This window comes from Microchirus variegatus (genome assembly GCF_963457635.1).
Source record: "Microchirus variegatus genome assembly, chromosome: 13".
NCBI lineage: Eukaryota > Metazoa > Chordata > Actinopteri > Pleuronectiformes > Soleidae > Microchirus > Microchirus variegatus.
This window is the reverse complement of record NC_139814.1, coordinates 22,923,120-22,940,134: the sequence shown is the minus strand read 5'-3', so window position 1 is coordinate 22,940,134 and position 17,015 is coordinate 22,923,120. Positions and strand designations below refer to the sequence as shown.

Below are 17,015 nucleotides of genomic sequence, written 5' to 3'. Positions count from 1 at the left end.
AAGTAAACGACTCCACAGGTGTGTTTTGTCGCGGTGTTAGAGCAGGAGTCACGTCGGTAACAGTATTAAAATAATAATACAGTTCTTGTGTCGTACCAATAGCTTTAAAATATATATTATCACATAAGTTAATGGAGTCGTAGTGGTGGACCATGTCGGCATCACCAGCAGCAGCAGCAGTCAGCTCATCCCAGCAGCAGCAGCGGGTTAAACCCAGCCGCTCCCCCACCGCCTGCTGCACGTCTTCTTCTTCTTCTTCTTCCACCAACAACAACAACACAGTCCGGTCGCAGCCCATCCGAGCCACGGTGCCGTACCAGCTTTTGTGTGGAAACCACCAGCACAGCCCAACCCGTTTCGCTGCTGCTGCTGCTGCTGCTTCCTCCTCCTCCTCCTCAGTAGCCGGGAGCAACGCAGGACCGACGACGTCCCGTTGCTCCAGTCCCGCCAACCCGAGTGGAAGCGGCTCGGACGGCAGGCTGGTCCGCAGGCAAAGACTCTCCCAGCCGGACGGCAGAGGCTCGCCCGAACGCTCCCCGACCTCCAAAGGTAATAACGTCATTTTTAAAGTTGTCCTGTAAATGCAGCCATCATCGTTCGGATAGCTTGACATGCTAAGTGCCTATCCTGTCTCCTTTTGCCGAGAGCGTCACGCGAAAGTAGCTTAAGAAAACGGTCAACTTAACGGTTGACGTGATTAAAAGTACGCGATGCCTGCGTTTTGGAGATTGGACACTTGTACGTTTTGAAAGACTAAACACTACTCTTCCATTCGGCGTTACGTATAGTCCATCATCTATAATTATGCATACATAAAACTTTAACTTTCATCATTTTGCCCACCATTGGCCAATAGGCGTCACATCGTGTTTTGGTGCGAGAAGCTAGTAGAAATAACACGCGAAGGTTCACGGAGTATGACATCTTTTGCTCAAATGCGCAACGATTCGAATATTTTTATGTATGCCGAATTAAAAAGGATGACCGTTATTATTACACCACCGCCTCCAGTGTCCGTCAAACGTGCACTTATATAACAATGTTAGCCAGACAAAATGAGATTGACACATTTTCTTTAGCTAATTCGATTTAGCGACCCATTATCTCTGTAGCCTCGCTTGCACTGCCCATAAAGAGGCATATGCTAGGCTATTTTGGCTAGCTCTCTGATTGGGTCATAACACCCATAACGTTTGATGCTACAATCATCGAGCACGTTAATATAATCGTTGTGTTTCCACATTATTATCATTATTATTACCACCTGTATAGCTGTGTACCAGCAAATAAGCCTTTGTATAGTGTGTTATTAGCGTGTTTACAGCTGCGTTTTAAATGGGATGGTTTTGGCATTAGCATAACAGAACAGCCTCATTACGCTGTCATTACCCCGACACACTTAAACACGGATATGGATGCCTGTGTAGTGATGATGCAGCTACTCTGTCGTGGATTAACAGGGGGGCTCTCGTTGGCGAACTGTTTTGCCCGGATTTCCCTCACCATTCCTTGCACTCACTGAGAGACGACGATGATGATGAACAATTTCCTCACACAGAGGGTGTTTTGACATCCTCGAAAAGGAAAGAAATAACGTCGTCAGCTGATAATGCCACGGCTCCTATGGCAACACTGGGGCCTAGCAGTCTGAGAGACATAAACAGAGCCCTCTGGGCAGGCAGTCCAGGCCAGCCTCTGCAACTGCATGCATTCAAATAATAATAATACTACTACATGGCAAACAAGGACACAACAACGCCCCTGACAACAAAGATGATCGCCGTGTCGCTGAGAAGCACCACACAATCTGTTTTTGCAGTGAAAAGTCTGGTGTTTAAAGGTGCATTATGTAATAAATCTAAAGCAACTGGCCATAACATCCTCCTAATATGTCACAGAGACTCAGGAATAATGTTCATATAACAAACTGAACTCACCAACAACAACAACAACAGTACAGACAAAATATTTGCATTAAAAAAATATATTTTGCAGACTGCAAATCATGTTTATGTTTTGAAAACCGTGTTTTGGCATGTGGCGCCACCTACCGCCGTCAACCAATCGTTGCAGTCAGTGGAGTGTCTGCTGCCGAGCAACCACGGGTTGCCAGTTACGTCAGAAAACGAAACCTAAAAGACCTCGGTGTTTTGAATTTGAATGCAGTAACCGTTTTTGGCCACATTCTTACATATGGCACCTTTAATGTTTCGTCATAATTTTTCACAGCACACATTTTGACAGGTCACAGTAGGACAGTAGAGAAACCACACGTGTGAATAGAATAAATGATGACTAAGTTGTCTTTAGTGTATTGATAGTGTGAAGGTTGGCTCACCTCGCATGTGTCAAACTCAAGGCCCGAGGGCCAGATGTGGCCCGCCACGCCATTGTATGTGATTAATTGGTCTTAAAAATCTGTGTTAAAATAGTTGCTGCTTTAAGGCATGTGTTGACCATTAAATATATTTCCCACAATGCACGGCAATTGCGTTAACCGCAAAGTGACGGTGCCGCCACTAGCAGCATTTAGTTACAATTATTCTGTATGACAGTTACATCTGGCCCTTTGAGGGAAACCATTATGCGGATGTGGCCCTCAGTGAAAATGAGTTTGACAGCCCAGGCTCACCTGGTTCTTGCAGTAGAACCTGTGTACTAAAGACCAATATGTTGAAATGTGTGTTTTGGGCTAAAAAAATATGGTCTTGGTGACTTTGACTTGTCTTTTTGAGACAAGGGTTCTTAGAAAGATGAGGAAAACCACTATAGAAAGGCTATAGAAACTTAAATGACTGCTCTTTTACAAGTTTAGTGTGCAGCAATGCACCTACACTCTTAGAAATAAGGGTTCCAAAAGGGTCCTTTTGGAATAAGGGCTAGAACCATTTGCTTCTGCTTTCTTCCCAAAGAAAGGGTTTTTCAAGGGTTCTTGGTAACACTAATGTTTCCAGTAAGAACCATTTTGATCTAGAGAACCCTTTAAAACCCCTTTCCTGAATAAAGGGTTTTAAAAGGGTTCTTGGTGGAACCCTCCAAAAGGGAGCCAAAAAGGGTTCTCCTATGAGGACAAGCTGAAGAACCTTACATGGTTCTACTTAGCACTTTTATTTCTAAGACTGTAGCTTCCTCTGTGTATTGGTGAAGGTTGGCTCACCTGGTAAGACCACGGTTGTGTTGAAATGTGTGCTTTGGGCAGAAAAAGTATGGTTTCTGTCTTTTTGACACAAAGGGTTCTCAGAGAGAAGGAAGGAAAACCACGATAGAAAGGCTAAAGAAACGTAGAAAGCTGCTCTTTTACAAGTTCAGTGAGCAGAAATGCATCTGGGAATGACACGTGCAGCCATAAGGTGAATGTTACACAACCATTTCAGGTTCCACTGCTGTCAGCCAAGTGTTGTAGTACGTCGCAGAATTTAACTGTCTCCTCCAAACTGATATACTTTTTGTAGCACAAGTTCATTTATTTCCACTTATGCAGACACATACATACATTTTTATTTACATTTAAGCCATTACTTCTCTGCTCAGGATCTTATTATTATTATTATTAATATTATTATTATCTTATTATTAGTCATTGATTTTTGTGACATTTACTGTAATTATGAGTCCGCAAATAGATCTGTATGATGAGTGAAAAGGCTTACCGTAACAGTGCCACTTCTTAATGAGGCTGTCATTACATCATATGACGAACGAGCGGTAAATCTCTGTAAATTATTGGCAGGGTTGCAAACTATGGGACACAAAAGCAAAAAAAAAATAATAATCCTGAGCAGCAGGAGAGAGGAAATATATATATTTAAACACAGCGGCCGGGACCAGAACCCATGAGTGATTCATCGTCGATTCATCTCTGTTGTCTTTTTATTTACAGAGTAGCGGTGAGAAAGAGACGAAGGTGCAAACCAGAGAAGGTGTAGATGAAGGGTTTAGATTGGAATTACCCCCCCATGGGTGCGTGTGAATGATGTATAGTGTGTGTGTGTGTAAAAACACGTTGAGTGGTAAAGAGTACAAAGGTCCTTTATAAATCCACTCCTTACAGCAATTTAACAGTGACTTTCTTTATATAGAAGTATTGGGAATAATGTATGACCCCCCTACCGAGAGTGTACTGTATCTCCTGGTAGTTTTTGTGACGCTCAGATGATTGGAATCACTCTGGATGTTCTTGTTATGACTCGAAATGTTTTAAATTAAGAGTGCGAGCGACTGAAACTAATACAGCAACGTAGTGAATTACTCGTGGATCACGCAAAAGCCTACAGCTCTGCAGATTTATTGGAAATGCCGTCGCATTGCAACTGAACGCTGGCCTTCGCCGACCGTATCTGCTTTAATGATTTTTCCGATGTTTGTTTGTCAGAGGCTTGTATATCTGACAACAGATGTTCTACTGGAAATTCAAACATGTTGTTTATTACGCCGCCCCAGGGCTGCTGCTGCTGCTGCTGCTGCTGTTGCTGCTGCTGCTGTTTCACTTAAAGTAACAAATCATATTTTGCTTCCGTGGAATTTATTAAAACATTTCAAGCTTGACTGTACCGTTTGAGAACAAGAACAAGGATCTCGTTTACCGTCGGACGCAAAACTAGCAGCAATACACATGTAGTCGCCGCTATCGTCCTCAGATAGGTGTCGGGACTTTGCATTGCCTGTATTTAGTCATTTCTCGACTTAAAACTGGAACAAGCGCGGCACAGCTGCTGCTGGTTTATTTTGATCGACCTCTTATTTTGACGTTAAATTGGCCCAGTGGTGATTCTGGAATCACATGATGATATTTGTATGATTGAGTGATTTAATACTATGTGTGTTAAAGGTATTGTTCCTGTCATGTGACTATTTGGTACCCTTATTGAGTCACTTAACACAGTTTGTGTAATCCCTGCTTTACGGGTTCCTGTAATCCTGTAGATTTACAGCAAAAAAAAAAACCTGCCGTCCAGTTTGTACAATAGAATTCTCTATTGTTGGGGACAAAAGTTGCTAAATCGTCAGATTACAGCATGCACAGGGTTGACGGGCGTTGTACCATCGCCCACAGAACGCTGCCATATGAGGGCACCCGTATAACCTCCAGTCACACCCTTGTGCTTATTTGCATGTGCAAATAAAATACCTGCACCCTTGTGTGTGTGTTTTTTCAAAGACGCTATCAGCAATGCTAACTTTCCGTCTGTTGCTGCAGCATTCCCCTTCTTCCTGTTGACCTCACCTAATGAACACGTTGATGTCAAACGGCCCAATTTATTATATAGATTGTGACCATTTCTAACGGTTTCTTAGTATATAGAGCCATTAAATACAGGTTTTTTAGTAAGATTTTCCTTTAAAGTTTAGTGTTAGGTACTTGTTAAAGTCACCTGCTGAGATTGAGTTTCTTTTACACGGACAGTGGCCATTTTACCATCTCGTGTTTTTTTTTCTTTTCCCAGTTTGTGCAGCTGAAAGGACAAAGACACAGGACGTGTGCAGTTCCGGAGCCGTTGCGTGGACTCCCTCTTTGGGCGCGATCACTGGGCCCTACCTCGCTGGACAGTGGCCTCTTGACCTCCACGTGCTCTACCCGTCTTGTATGAAAGATAAATCTACACAGGTAAGCACACACCCACACTCAGGTGTCTTAAAAGGCATACCGATCGATTATTGACTTACTGAGCTTCTGCAGAGACTCCTGCTTCAACACTGATTCTTTTACACATCTTAGAAATAAAAGTGCTAAGTGGAACCATGTAAGGTTCTTCAGCTTGTCCTCATAGGAGAACATAGGTTCCACCTGGAACCCTTTTGCAGGGTTTCTCCAAGAACCCTTTTAAAACCCTTAAAAGGGGTTTTTAAAGGGTTCTCTGGATCAAAATGGTTCTTACTGGAACCATTGGTGTTACCAAGAACCCTTTCTTCGGGAATGGGTTTTTCAGAAGCAAATGGTTCCAGGTAGAACCTCAGCCCTTGTAGAAGGACCCTTTTGGAACCCTTATTTCTAAGAGCGTATTAACAACCTTTGGAAATAAAGTAAGAAGAGGCAAGGTTGTGGTTGTTTGTTCATATGCAAAGAGGAGGGATAGTGATAATGTTGGACAGGATGTTGAAGATTGAGGAAAAGACTACGACCACAGAGACGGGCTGTGGATGTTAGGGAAAGATGGAGGCTGACGAACCGCTGTGGCAAAAAGTAGAAGCCGTAAGAAGAAGAAGTAATAACAAGATCTTGGGCATAGCGATCATAGTTTTATTCAAAGACATTTTATTCTGTTCTGAACCATTTCCTTTTACGCGTATAAATATGTTTACACTTCAAATATGTTGGCAAAGAAGTTTAAATCTAGACCTATAACATCAAGCATCAAGTTTCTCTCAATCTGCACTGACTTCTGGACAGTTATTCTTTTGTTTATTATGCAAATGTAACCTTTAGGCTCAATATGAAAATAACTTTTCTGAATTCACCCTGGGTGACATTTACATTTTTGGTAAGTCTGGTTGTTTTGTGGTTCGGCTCGTGCCGTGCACCTGCTGACAACCTCCGGTTTGAGAAAAAAAACATCTGCAGAGAGAATGAGAAAATCTCACTTTGACTTCTTGTCAGTCTGGAGTACGGGTTTTAAAAAAAATGAGTGAAATCTTAGTTTTTGAGAAAGTTGCAGAGATATAGCCAGGTTAGCTTAGCTGCTGCTAGCATAGCACACCTGTGTTGACCACCTGCTGCTTTGCATACAGTAATAAATATAAGATTTCTGCTGCACATTGAAACATGTTTGGCTGTAGCTTCTCCTCTCGGTGTTCAGTTTCATCATCTGCAGCCCGAGTAAGGAATCCATGAGTCACCGCTGTCAGTCTCTGTAGGTCACGCATCGACCACTGGAGTCGTCTGCTGAGGACGATACAAACGCATCCACTAGATTTAAAATTGTTGACTGCTGCAGCTCCGACTGTAAAGCGCTGCGATCGTTTTCATTTCGCAAGCTGCAGTTCTTGTGTGTGTGTTTGGCTGAGAACTCATGTCCCCACCTTCCTGCCTGCCCTGTGATCCTCTCATGCTGTTCAACCTCAGATGTCCCCGCTTTCACACTCTGCGCTCTCTACATCCTGTTTCTTCCGGGTTGTGTGACATTTACCGCCTACGCATCTCTGGAGCTTCAAAAGCCAGATGACCTCTTTGCTCTGGGTTTATTATTAATTCTTAAAGTGGCACGGACATGAAATGTACTGCTGCTGCTGTTGGATAGATTTTTGTATACTTATGTCCACCTGGTTACTTTATTAAAGCCTCTATCATACTTTAAATGTGCAGGTATACCCAAAATATGGGCACCTGAATTAACTCACTAAAATAGGTGATTAACACCTTTCTTATTGCCGTTCAGTTCCTCCTTCCATTGATTTTTTAATTCATCTGAATGATGAAATAAAATATATTGCATTCTCTCCCAATGCCCACATACAGTCATGGGTATTTACGTGGCACCTTGAATGTGTCTCATAGCAATGTACTGGAAAAATAAGAGAAGAAATTAATGCTGCGAGCCGTCGTGCTGCCAGCAGGTGGCGCTTTGCCCTTGACTTACTTTCCATGTGCTGATGATTTCACGTATAAAGTTTTGAGCCGATCAGTCAATGTATGGCGAAGTTACAGGGCACTTCCTGTTTCGTGCGCAAATGGTTTCGAAATTCGCCAATATTCGGATTGTTGTCCTTTGCCCCGCCATTTTGAATTTTCAGAACTTTCCATCTTTGATGTGTAGGGTACAAACTCGCGGTATTCTCAGATTATCGTGCCCAGACGAGTTTGTTCATTCATGAAACGTGCAGATCGTACCCGACTTCCTGTTGCTGTGACACGTTTCCACCAAGTTTCGTGAAATTTGGTGCAACTTAGCGTCTGGCTTTATCCTACCGGGTTTCACCTTTGGGGTCATTTTTTGCACCACTTTTACATATTCCCCTAACTATGAAATGTTTTGCCAATTTTGTGTGGCAATTTCCGACAAATTGCGATCCTTTCGGAAGGTCCTCGCACCACCGTGTGAGTGCTCAGGCCATACTTAGACGGGAATACAGATTATTTTATATTCCCACTGGTCAAAAACATGTTTAAACCCATGTTAAATTACAGTTCTTTTTGTCCACTTTTGATCAGTTCTCCCAGATAACAGGTCTGAAAGACTCTTTTTTTTGCTGTTATTGTGATGTTGCCACCTGGTATTGTATGATAATAGTGTAGAGATGTAACTGCGACGTTGTTTTCAGACTCCTGGATGTTGGAGTGACGAATCGGGAGAGGAGAAGAGCACCCACCAACGCTCTGCGTCCTGGGGCAGCGCTGACCATCTCAAAGAGGCATGTCACTACCATGATCACTAACACACACACACACACACACACGTGTCAGGAGGTCGTAAGGTTCTTGAGATCTGAAAAAGGCACTTCTGATCCTGTGCTACTGTGTCACATGAAAAGTCCTCCTCTTTAGGCTCAGGTTGAGCTCCAGAGTCACAGTGCATCTTAAATTCCTCATCGAGACATTTGCCTTTGAAGCATCTTTTTTTTTTGCACTTCCCACAGTCTCGGTAGAAGAGGAAGGGATCTCTCTGGCCTTGTTCAGACCTGGTGTTCTGAAAGAATGTATACAGAGTGTTCAGATGAAGACGCACAAGCATGCCTTACATGCAGCCTCAGATCTGATTACAGAAACCATGTTTAGATGTGATGTGGGACGCATTTCTTGTCATCCTTACACCAATCGGGGGGCCCGCGTGCTGATTCGCAGCCCTGTCGCGATGATTAAAATCTTATTTCGCTAGTACCGTGTCGGTTCAATTAGTTTCCCTCTCGTCTTTTCGTCCGCACACACTAATTTGTTGACAAAAGACGCGTCTGTCAGACAGGTTCATGCAGTCAAACTGGTTAAAAATCATCACATTGAGGATACATTTTAACGCCAGCTTTGTCGCTATTCTCTCGCCGTCGCTAACATAAAGCAATCGCTCTGAATGTGACACAAACGCGCTTATTGTTGTCCCGTGTTCACATTTCCTCGTGACACGACGCTATTTTTTGCGAAATGTCACGTCGCAAACGTCGGTTTACTGCCACAACGCACACTCACATCCACCGTCGGCTCCACCCTGCTGATACTCAGCAGCAGCAGCAGGGACGTGCCAGATAACGCTATCTCACTCTTAACTACCCACTTCCTCCCCCTTTTGCAATGGCTATAACCTGCTGCAATTTATGGTCAAGCCGAAGCCCGGAGCTGGCTCCTCTCCGCCTCTCCTGCAGCAAAGAGAACAATAAGGGCAGGGCAGGGCAGAGCAGAGCAGGGCAGGGGTGGATGACAGGTCAGCCCACCAGACCACTGTGTGTGCACACAGGCATGTTACTGAGTTACAGGAGATGACACAGATTCCAAAGATGTCAATCGACAAAAGTGCAGGGGGGGGGGGTGGGGGTGCAAGAGAGGAGGGAACACAGTCCTGCAGAGTCGTGCAGGGGTTAACCCTGTATATGAGCCACATTCGTCTTATCCTGATCCGTATCCTAGTGACAGTTCGGTGTCATTCTGTGTCTTTAGAAAAGAAAACTTTCCTGCCACTCATGAATGTGGGTTAGGCTCGTATTAAATATTGATGGATCGTTTAGCCAGCCTATCCCCACCGTGGCTTCAAAGTATGTGTAATGCCATTGTTTGGCTTGTGATCCATATTTAAAAAAAAAAAAAATTCCACTCAGACTCGGTTAATGACTGCAATTTAATGTATTTATAGTCTCTTAACTGTCTCTCTGTGTTGTACTGTAGTTTTCTATGGTTAATGTGGACGACATATCCAGAGCCTGTAAACCCTGCTTTTCAAACTGTCTCAATGTGACCCAAGTAAAACTTCTAATGCAGAAAACTGGCCCCTTTGGCTAATGCAATGCATTGCAACTGCTCAGATTTGTTTTCTGCACAAGAATTGTGGTCCTTAATCCTAAGACTTAGCATGTAGTTTAAGACTTAGCACTGTCAGACAAATGTAATGCAATATACGGCACATTATTTGCACGATTAAATAGTGCAATAAAGTGAAAGTAGCATGTAGGTAATTAAATAGAACTTGGCTCACTTCTCTTCAATGAAAAGCTAATAAAAGAGAACACATTTGTGCATAACGTAGCAGCTCATTTACAGCCACATCTGTAAGACCTAATATCAATCAATCTTTATTTGTATAGCCCACAGTTTACAAAACATAGTTTGTCTCACGGGACTTCACAGGGTTGGTAACATCCTTATCTTTATCCGTACAGATACGTATAGCTGGGTGTCATCTGCATAGCAATGGAAATTTATGTTATGTTTCCTGATAATGTTGCCTAGTGACAGCACGTACAGGGTAAAAAAGAATCGGGCCGAGCACGGAACCCTGAGGAAGTCCGCAGTTAACTTTAGTGAGAATGGAGGATTCCTCGTTTCCACTAACAAATTCAAATCTGTCAGATAAAAAGGACTTGAACCAGACAAGTGCCCATCCTTTAATGCCGACATCTTGTTCTAGTCTATGTAGCAGGATCTCATGATCTATAGTGTCACTGAGATCCAGCAGGACCAGTATGGAAGCCAGTCCTTTTTCAGAGGCCATAAGAATATCGTCTTAATACGTCTTATCCGTATCCTTATCCTTCTGATATATTTGGTAAAGGAATAATTTTGTATGCGTGTCATTTAAAACACATAAATCTGCTTCAGGTCAGGCTCAGGTCATCCTCAGCTTCTCACTTCTAACCCTTTATTGTATTGCATTGTCACGTATTTGTACTTTTTATAATGTATTTTTAACACAGAAGCTCATTAGCAATAGCTGTGAACTCCTTGTGCAGCGCTTTGACTGAAGGCCCAGTGAGGACTGTAACTGTGAAGAGAACCCGTGTCACTATTGTGTGTTTGAACATGTTCTGGAGAGGCCTTAGGAATTCCTGTTTCTCTCTCTCTCTCTGCCAGACGCGCCACTGTATTTCACACACACACACACGATCAACTATTATTAGCTTTAGCAGGTTAACGTTTACATATCATATCGAAACACTTAACGCTCGAGTCCTTCCTGTGTTTTATGGGAACGTCTAGAATTAAATGACGTCTTCCTGTATCTCACATGAGTGACTTTTCAAATATGCCGGGCCTTTTCTGTCCAGTGCCGGTAAAGGGAGAATATTGGGAGTCAGTTTGCGACATATTTGAAAGTCTGGGGTGCCTCAGGTGAACGATAAAAAGGTGAAAATTGATGATGTAAATGAAGAGCACTTAGGACACGGTCTTCAGGTTTCCTCCCTGAAGCCAATTGGTTGCAAAAGTTGAGCCGACCATTCTTTTGATTCATAGTGTCAGCAAACATTGTCCAAATTATGTTCCCATTTAGCAAATAGAAGCAAATAAAGCATAACACACGAGTGGACACCAATGTGATTGACAGCTGATATTGTCCAATGGGAGCCCGGTTGTTAGCGACACCATTGAACTTCAAACCTAAAGAGTTCAGATTCTTACGGGTGACATCGTGGCCAAACAATTTATCGATTACTAAATGAATCGTCAACTATTTTGGTCATTGATTAATCGGTTTGAACTCTTTTTGTATGATTTAAACAACATTTCTGATTGTGTTAGCCTCTTAAATGTGAATATTTCCTTTGTTTCTTTGCTCCACATAAACAAAGAAATCATTAAAACTGAATCATTTTGGTTTGCGGACAAAACAAAACAAGACGTTCGAGAACATCGTGATTTCCAGGTTTTGACGAACACCGATCAACGTTTTTTTAAAACATCGATTAATCGTGAAAATAATCGACAGATTAATCAATTACGAAAATAATCGTTAGCTGCAGCTCTAGTTTCTCGTCATATTTGCTTCTTGCACTGGGTTGAGGAACAGGACAGGTTTGCTCAGTCCACACGAACCCTTTACAGGGTCTCAACAAGTCAAATTTAAGACTTTTTAAGACATTTTAAGACCATAATGAATACAATTTAAGACCAATTTCAAATCCATACTGGCAAAAAAGTACAAAATTGGAGCCACAAATGGTTGATCTTGCAATTCTGCTTAGCTGGGGCTTTCATTAAGTTTTCTCCACTGTAATGCTAAGCTGTAACACACCGCGGCGCGCGCACAGCACACTAGCTAGGTGGTGCTCGATAAATTCTCACCGGGGAACACAGGTGGCCTACTTTAGTTCCGTGTTGTAGTTATCGTTGTTATCGCATCCTCAAAAACAGAAACATTTCAGTGAGAGACTGAAGTTAATGCACGTTTTAAATAAAAGTAACGTTAATAGATTTTTGAGACCTTTCAAAATTGTATTTAAGACCTTTTATGAGATTTTAGGAGACATTTTAAGGCCTTAAATTCAAATTATTGGATTTAAGACCCCGCGGATACCTTGTTTTATTGTCCACTTATTTGCCAGTGCAGGAAAATGCGGAAGCTGGAGTGAAGTTTGACTTTCAGTCACTTGATTCCATTAACTTTTACCGATTTTGCATCGCAACCTTCCCACATCCCTCAGACACCATTCTGTGTAGAGCTGGTATAATACGACTTAACGTAGTAATACCTTCCTGCTCGTCTGACTGTGTCATCTTTATGTCTGGCCCTGGTCCACCTCTCCTGGTTTCCTCCCTCCTCCTCCTCCTCCTCCTTCTCCTCTTCTATGATTCTGGCAGATTGCAAAGCTCCGGCAGCAGCTCCAGCGGCGCAGTAAAAAAGGAGGCCGTCGCAGTAAAGACAAGGAGCGAGTGTCCTCCCTCCATTTCAGCGCCATCACCTACACTGCCCTCACCAGCACCACCAACCACACCTCCACAGCCAGCCACGTTCAGGTAGAAACCATTGCCTCGGAAATGTCATTACACGGCCATAATATACGTAACGAGAACTGCTCGATGTGTAGAAGAGAGCATGGATCTGGATGCCAAAAAAAATGGGAGTCGTGACGGAGCGTGACTCATGATTCATGACGTTTCTCGCCTAAATATAGAAAGTCTTTATTGAAATTTAGTCCGTAAAGATATTACTGAATATTAATAACCGTTGCATGGTAATGAGTGCTTTCTTTATAGCATTATATTTATGACTCATCATCCCTCCTGCGGTTTTCAGTACTAAATTTTGTGTTATCTGTGTATCTGGCCTACTTCACTGATTCTAAACTTGATTTACCACGGTTCTATTTTTAGGGAGTTCTGTTCCTGCCTCTTGCTGCTTACACGACATCCTGTTCAGTCACACACTCTTAGAAATAAGGGTTCCAAAGGCGTCCTTCTACGAGGGCTGAGGTTCTACCTGGAACCATTTGCTTCTGAAAAACCCTTTTGCGGAAGAAAGGGTTTTTTAAGGGTTCTTGGTAACACTGATGGTTCCAGTGAGAACCATTTTGATCCAGAGAACCCTTTAAAACCCATTTCCTGAATTAAAAAAAGGGTTCTTGGTGGAACCCTCAAAAATATGGTTCTACTTAGCACTTTTATTTCTAAGAGTGTAGTGTGTAGTCCACACCCTTATAGTTCATATACACTTCAGTGAAAAGCTGGACTAGATAATGTTTTAGTTCTATTGATCTCCCTGAAGTTGTACTATGTTATTCCCTCGCACACCAGGGTGGGAGTTTTTCTATAAAAACATCTTATTTTACTTATTTACAACGGAACTGCTTCATTCCACGTCCTCAACGCTGCAGAGAATAGCATTCATGCAGCGGTGGAGAGTTAAATCACTCTCTAAGAGGAACCTCTCAGGGGCTGAAATGTTGGTATTTATCACGTGTCAAACCTTTCAAACGAGGCTCAATTCATAGCCATTTTAATTAGGAAATGTCCTTATTTTTTGAAGGAAAAGCACTTTTTTCCCACCATAAATATAACATTAAATGAATCAGAAATACACTCTGTACATAGGTGTATAGAGGCCCATTTCCAGTGTTCTAATGGTACATTGTGTTTGCTAATGGCGTTAGAAGGCTATTGGATGATTAGAAAACCCTTGAAAACCCTTGTGCAATGATGTTAGCACAGCTGAAAACAGTTTTGCTGGTTCTTTGACCAAAGGGCAAAATTATTATTTGGAATAAAAATCATTATTTCTAATCTTGTCAATGTCTTGGCTATATTTTCTATTCATTTTGCAACTCTTTTGATGAATAAAAGTGTGACTTTTAATGCAAAACTTGGGAAAAATTGTATAGGTGAGCCCAAACTTTTGAACGGTAGTGTATAGATGACTCTAAACAGCTCGCTAATAGCTGCAGCTGTTTGTGCTCATTTCAGCAAAGTCTGAGCATCTGTGGCTGTATATACCCCTATAAAAAGCCAGTGTGTGTGCATGTGTTTGTGTGCATTCCAGCACTTTTCCATGTCGAAGTCGGCTCAGATGCCGCTGTCCAACATCACTGTGCCAAAGCCCTCCATCTCCAGGGTGCCCAGCAGCATGGAGGGCATCAACCACGAGCTGGAGAAAGTCTTCATCAAAGACAACGGCGAGAAGGAGGAGCTCAAGGTAGGTTTCTCCATCGTGTCGTCGTCGCACCCAGCGTTTCTCTTTCCAGTCTTTTTCACCCACGCGCCCGTTCTGCCCTCAGTCTCTGGAGGTCCCCGACGGCCGACGAGCACCCTTCCCGCCTCAGCAGCGCAGCAGCAGCAGCCGGAGCGTGGACACCCAGACTCCCTCGGCCCCCGGTCGGTCCAGCAGCTGCTCCAGCCTGTCGCCCTGCCCCTCGCCAGCCTGCCCGCCGGGGTCACATGACGGCAGCCCGTACTCCACAGAGGACCTGCTGTATGACCGGGACAAAGGTAAAAAAAAAAGAAGGTTGTTTTCTGGCCCTCAGGGTCGTCTGGGTTTATGTCATCAGGAATGCGTTAAATCAAATTAAAAAGAGAGCCTTAGTTTTAACTACACTTTCATTTGTTAGTTTTTTTTACATTTATAGATGACATTTGTCAAAGCAGGTAACACGACTCACTCAGCCTGATTCAGAGTGGACTGAAACGATCGGGTTACAAATCCACAAACAGTCTATGGCATCGATTCTGAAGGTCTTCCTCACTTCACTTTCTGTTATCATCATCATCATCATCATCATCATCATCATCATCATCATCATCATCAGTGCTTGTTTCCATCATTTCACACACAGCGAGTCAAATAAAAGCTGCACTGGAGAAAATATTCTTTCTTTGGAAACTTCTCCATTTCAAGGGCTGGGAAACTGTTCAGGCTGATGTGGTTGCCAGGCCTGAACGTTAAAGTGAAGCATTTTTCAAAAACTGAAAACACAGTCGTGTGGAAGTAACATGGAGCTGCAGCGAACCGTTATTTTAGTTTGGTCTATAAAACGTCAGAAAATGTTGATCAGTGTTTCTCAAACGTCTCGTTTTTGTCCCAAAAAACAAAAAGGTATTCCGTTTTAATCATTTCCTTGTTTATATGGAGCAAAGAAACCAGAAAATATTCACATTTAAGAAGCTGAAACAATCAAAAAACTTGTTTTAATTCCTTAAAAAATTAGTGAAGACCAAGCAACCCTGCTACAGAAGGTGATTTATTGGGGGTTTTGTCTTAAGTTTGCCTTTGTGTGATCACATTATCTTATACAAACTGTACTGTTTGATGCCATAATTTGCCTTAACACACTATGCATTGTATCAATTTTTGAATCGAGAATCATAGGGATCGAATCGGTTGAATCGAGAATCGATTTTGAATTGAATCGAGACCCTAAGAATCGGAATCGAATCATGAGCCACCCAAAGATTCACATCCCTAGAGATTTACTCCTTTCCCATTTCAAATGGAGGACTTTGTCTCTGGTTTTCCTTTTCTCCCCCCCTCCTGTGAGTCGTGCTGGTTACACTTCAGGTGCTAAAACCATGCTGGAAAACGATCATCAGAGACTAAACACCGACATAAAAGCAGCAGATGGAGCAATGACAGTGTTCACACTGGTGCCACATGTTCATATAACTGCAAATCAGGGCTCAAACCTCCTGAGTCATTTGACCCACGGTGCTGATTTTTTTTATCTTTTCCCACTGCAAACAAAAGCCAGATGTACGTGTGTGGCAGTCAGTGGGTTTCGATGACGTGCGGGTTGCGACATCTGCACCATTTTCTACGGTTGTTGACTCGTCTGCATCTCTGTTCACAGACAGCGGGAGCAGCTCGCCGCTGCCCAAGTTCGCCTCGTCGCCCAAACCCAACAACAGCTACATGTTCAAGCGAGAGCCGCCAGAGGGCTGCGAGAAGATTAAAGCGTTTGAGGAAATGAGGTGTGGACTCTCGTTCCTCGCGTTACGCATCATATCCTCCTCTTCCGCAGACCGCGTGTGTGTGATTCTCGTTTGTGTTTCCCCGCAGCTCCAGGCAGTCCACGTCGGCGTCGGTCCCGCTCTTCTCCTGCCCGGACAAAAACAAGGTCAACTTCATCTCGACGGGTTCTGCGTTCTGCCCCGTCAGGCTCCCCGGCTCCCTGCAGCTCATCCCGGCCTCGGAGCGCGAGGACGACGCCGGCGGCGGCGACGGCGACGACGCGGAGCCTCGGGGGGGCGCGTCGCTCTACGCCGCTCCCTCTCAGGTCTCGGCGAGCACCAGCACAGAAGACCACCCCGCCGAGGAGCCCGGCTCGCCCTCAGAGACTGCAGACAGCCAGACAGACGACAGCCCGGCCGTCAGCTAGACCTGAGCGGAGCTGGACTCCGGCTCTGGGATCCACGCTAGCCAAACGCCGACCCATCACCACTAACTGTCCCCACCAACACCTCCTCCCTCCCTCTGCTCTGCCAGGGGGAGTCTCCGTGCTGACCCCACCCTCCCCTTCCTTCACTATCTCTGCATGACATAGCAACAGTGTCTCCAGTAACCACCACCGCCGCCGCTAACCGCCGCCAAGGGGAAGAACCTGATGGTTAAAAGGTGATCACAGTCAGAGAGAGAGAGGGGGGAGGGATAGAGGGGTGGGTGGAGGCATGCATTCTA

The 17,015-nt window shown here is 43.7% G+C and overlaps 1 protein-coding gene across 1 annotated transcript; it reads left to right on the top strand.

Moving 5' to 3' along the window:
- Window positions 1-152: 152 nt before the first annotated feature.
- glcci1a (glucocorticoid induced 1a) lies at window positions 153-16,774 on the top strand (the record flags this gene model as incomplete). Its single annotated transcript, XM_083900045.1, has 8 exons — window positions 153-549; window positions 5,445-5,605; window positions 8,257-8,346; window positions 12,713-12,868; window positions 14,388-14,540; window positions 14,623-14,833; window positions 16,189-16,309; window positions 16,398-16,774. 8 exons carry the CDS (start codon window positions 153-155, stop codon window positions 16,714-16,716), a joined length of 1,608 nt encoding a protein of 535 aa, XP_083756171.1. The 3' UTR covers window positions 16,717-16,774.
- Between the last annotated feature and the right edge of the window lie 241 nt (window positions 16,775-17,015).